Here is a 1,623-nt window from a genome sequence, read left to right as displayed (position 1 = left end):
AGACAACTTGTTTATATAGAAACTTACATAAATAATTTCAGCTCGTTTATCAACAAATTTGTTGCGATCACTCTTCTTTGTATGGGTGTGGAGAAACAACTCAACTGCTGTTGGAGGAACTTTGTCTGTCTTAGCATTTTGTATGTGTCTAGCATGCTCCTCATGTGTTATGGACCCACCCGTATGTTTAGAAGGACCAGCTCCTAAACCTCCTTTCTCTGTTAGGCGGTTCTTTGAGTACTTCATTGACTTTGCTACATACTCTGGAGTACTCCAATCTAAATTCTATTTATCCCAAACTTCATTTGATATATAAGCACTCCTCTTTTTTTTTTTCTTTTCATTTTTCAGAAAGTCTTTGTATCAGGTATCTACTTTTTTATTCCATGCCTTCCTCACTATTGCAGCACTTCCCTCATCCTAGTGAAATTCTTTCTGTAAATTAATTTAAAAAACACATGTACAATACAACATAGATTATAAGACATTTTATCTTTGTTAGAATGCATAATATATTGCGTACCTCAAACTCTCTGAAATAAAAATCTTTTGTGGATTGTGGGATATTCTTCCAGGAAGAACCCTCCTCGATATTGTACTTTTGAAAAATCTTTATGCAGGCACCAGATGTCTTCTCAGAAGGCATAAGACTGTAATAGTTTAACAATGCGAGCATAATTTATAAATATTCAATATAATTATTTTTAAATAATTAACCAAAATAAAAACTAATAACAAAGATATGTAATACAATGATAAGTAATGTTATACATTATACTTACTTTCCGCTTGCATGCACATAACAGTAGGTCCTAGTAGCATGTGATGAGGATGAGGATGCAGATCGACTAGCACTCGATCCAGGAACAGAACTTGAAGAAGTTGGAGCAGTGGGGGCAACTGGAGCAAGTGGAGGGGCTGCAGGGGCTGAGTATGATACAGGGGTTATTGGAGTTAGTGCTGGGGCTCTAAAGTCAGCTGAAGAAGGTGCAGTGGCTATAATGCCTCGACCACGAACAATTTCTGGATCACCTCGGCCTCGACCTCTACCTGCACCCGTTAAAACACCACGATCAGCATTACGTGCATCTTCTTTACCTTTACCCCTGACCATATCTGCACAAAAAAAATCCAACAGGAGATTAGTATGTTGTAAAAGTAAAAATAATCAACAATAATAAAAAAGATAATTAGAGCAAAAAAGTTTACTATACAGCTTAGAGTTGACTAATCTAAGTAATATTCATCATTGTCTAAAGTTGAATAATGATATGTCTCATCTTCTTCTTCTTCTTCTTCAACTAATTCCGAAATCAACACTTCACCACCCGCTGGATCATTTAATGTCTCAGGTAATCCTTCTTCATTTAAGACTAAACGCTGCAAAGTTATAGTATCTTCTTGATATGCATCTGTTGTTGACGCTGTTGAAGGTACAACAACATTTGGTAATTCAATCACTGGCCTGACTTTAATTTTTATCATAGATTGCCAATCAGACCTTGCTCGTCTTAAAGAAGGATAAGGAATGTAATAAACTTGTTGTGCCTGGCTAGCTAAAACAAATGGCTCATACTTATGAAATCTCCTTCTTTGATTTACATCCACAATATTATACATTAA

The 1,623-nt window shown here is 35.8% G+C and overlaps 1 protein-coding gene across 1 annotated transcript; it reads right to left on the bottom strand.

Moving 5' to 3' along the window:
- Window positions 1–380: 380 nt before the first annotated feature.
- LOC122723275 lies at window positions 381–1,114 on the bottom strand. Its single transcript, XM_043955056.1, has 2 exons — window positions 783–1,114; window positions 381–650 (listed from the first exon to the last, which is right to left on the bottom strand). Exons 1-2 carry the CDS (start codon window positions 1,112–1,114, stop codon window positions 443–445), a joined length of 540 nt encoding a protein of 179 aa, XP_043810991.1. The 3' UTR covers window positions 381–442.
- Between the last annotated feature and the right edge of the window lie 509 nt (window positions 1,115–1,623).

The sequence above is a fragment of the Manihot esculenta genome, chromosome 3, assembly GCF_001659605.2.
Source record: "Manihot esculenta cultivar AM560-2 chromosome 3, M.esculenta_v8, whole genome shotgun sequence".
Lineage (NCBI taxonomy): Eukaryota > Viridiplantae > Streptophyta > Magnoliopsida > Malpighiales > Euphorbiaceae > Manihot > Manihot esculenta.
This window is presented reverse-complemented; position numbering and strand designations above follow the sequence as displayed.

Excerpts from the sequence above, each read along its gene's own strand:
- LOC122723275 (XM_043955056.1), bottom strand. The coding sequence starts at position 1,114 with ATGGTCAGGGGTAAAGGTAAAGAAGATGCACGTAATGCTGATCGTGGT. Across the intron at positions 651-782 it reads TATGTGCATGCAAGCGGAAA|TCTTATGCCTTCTGAGAAGA; the intron begins GTAAGTATAATG and ends AAACTATTACAG.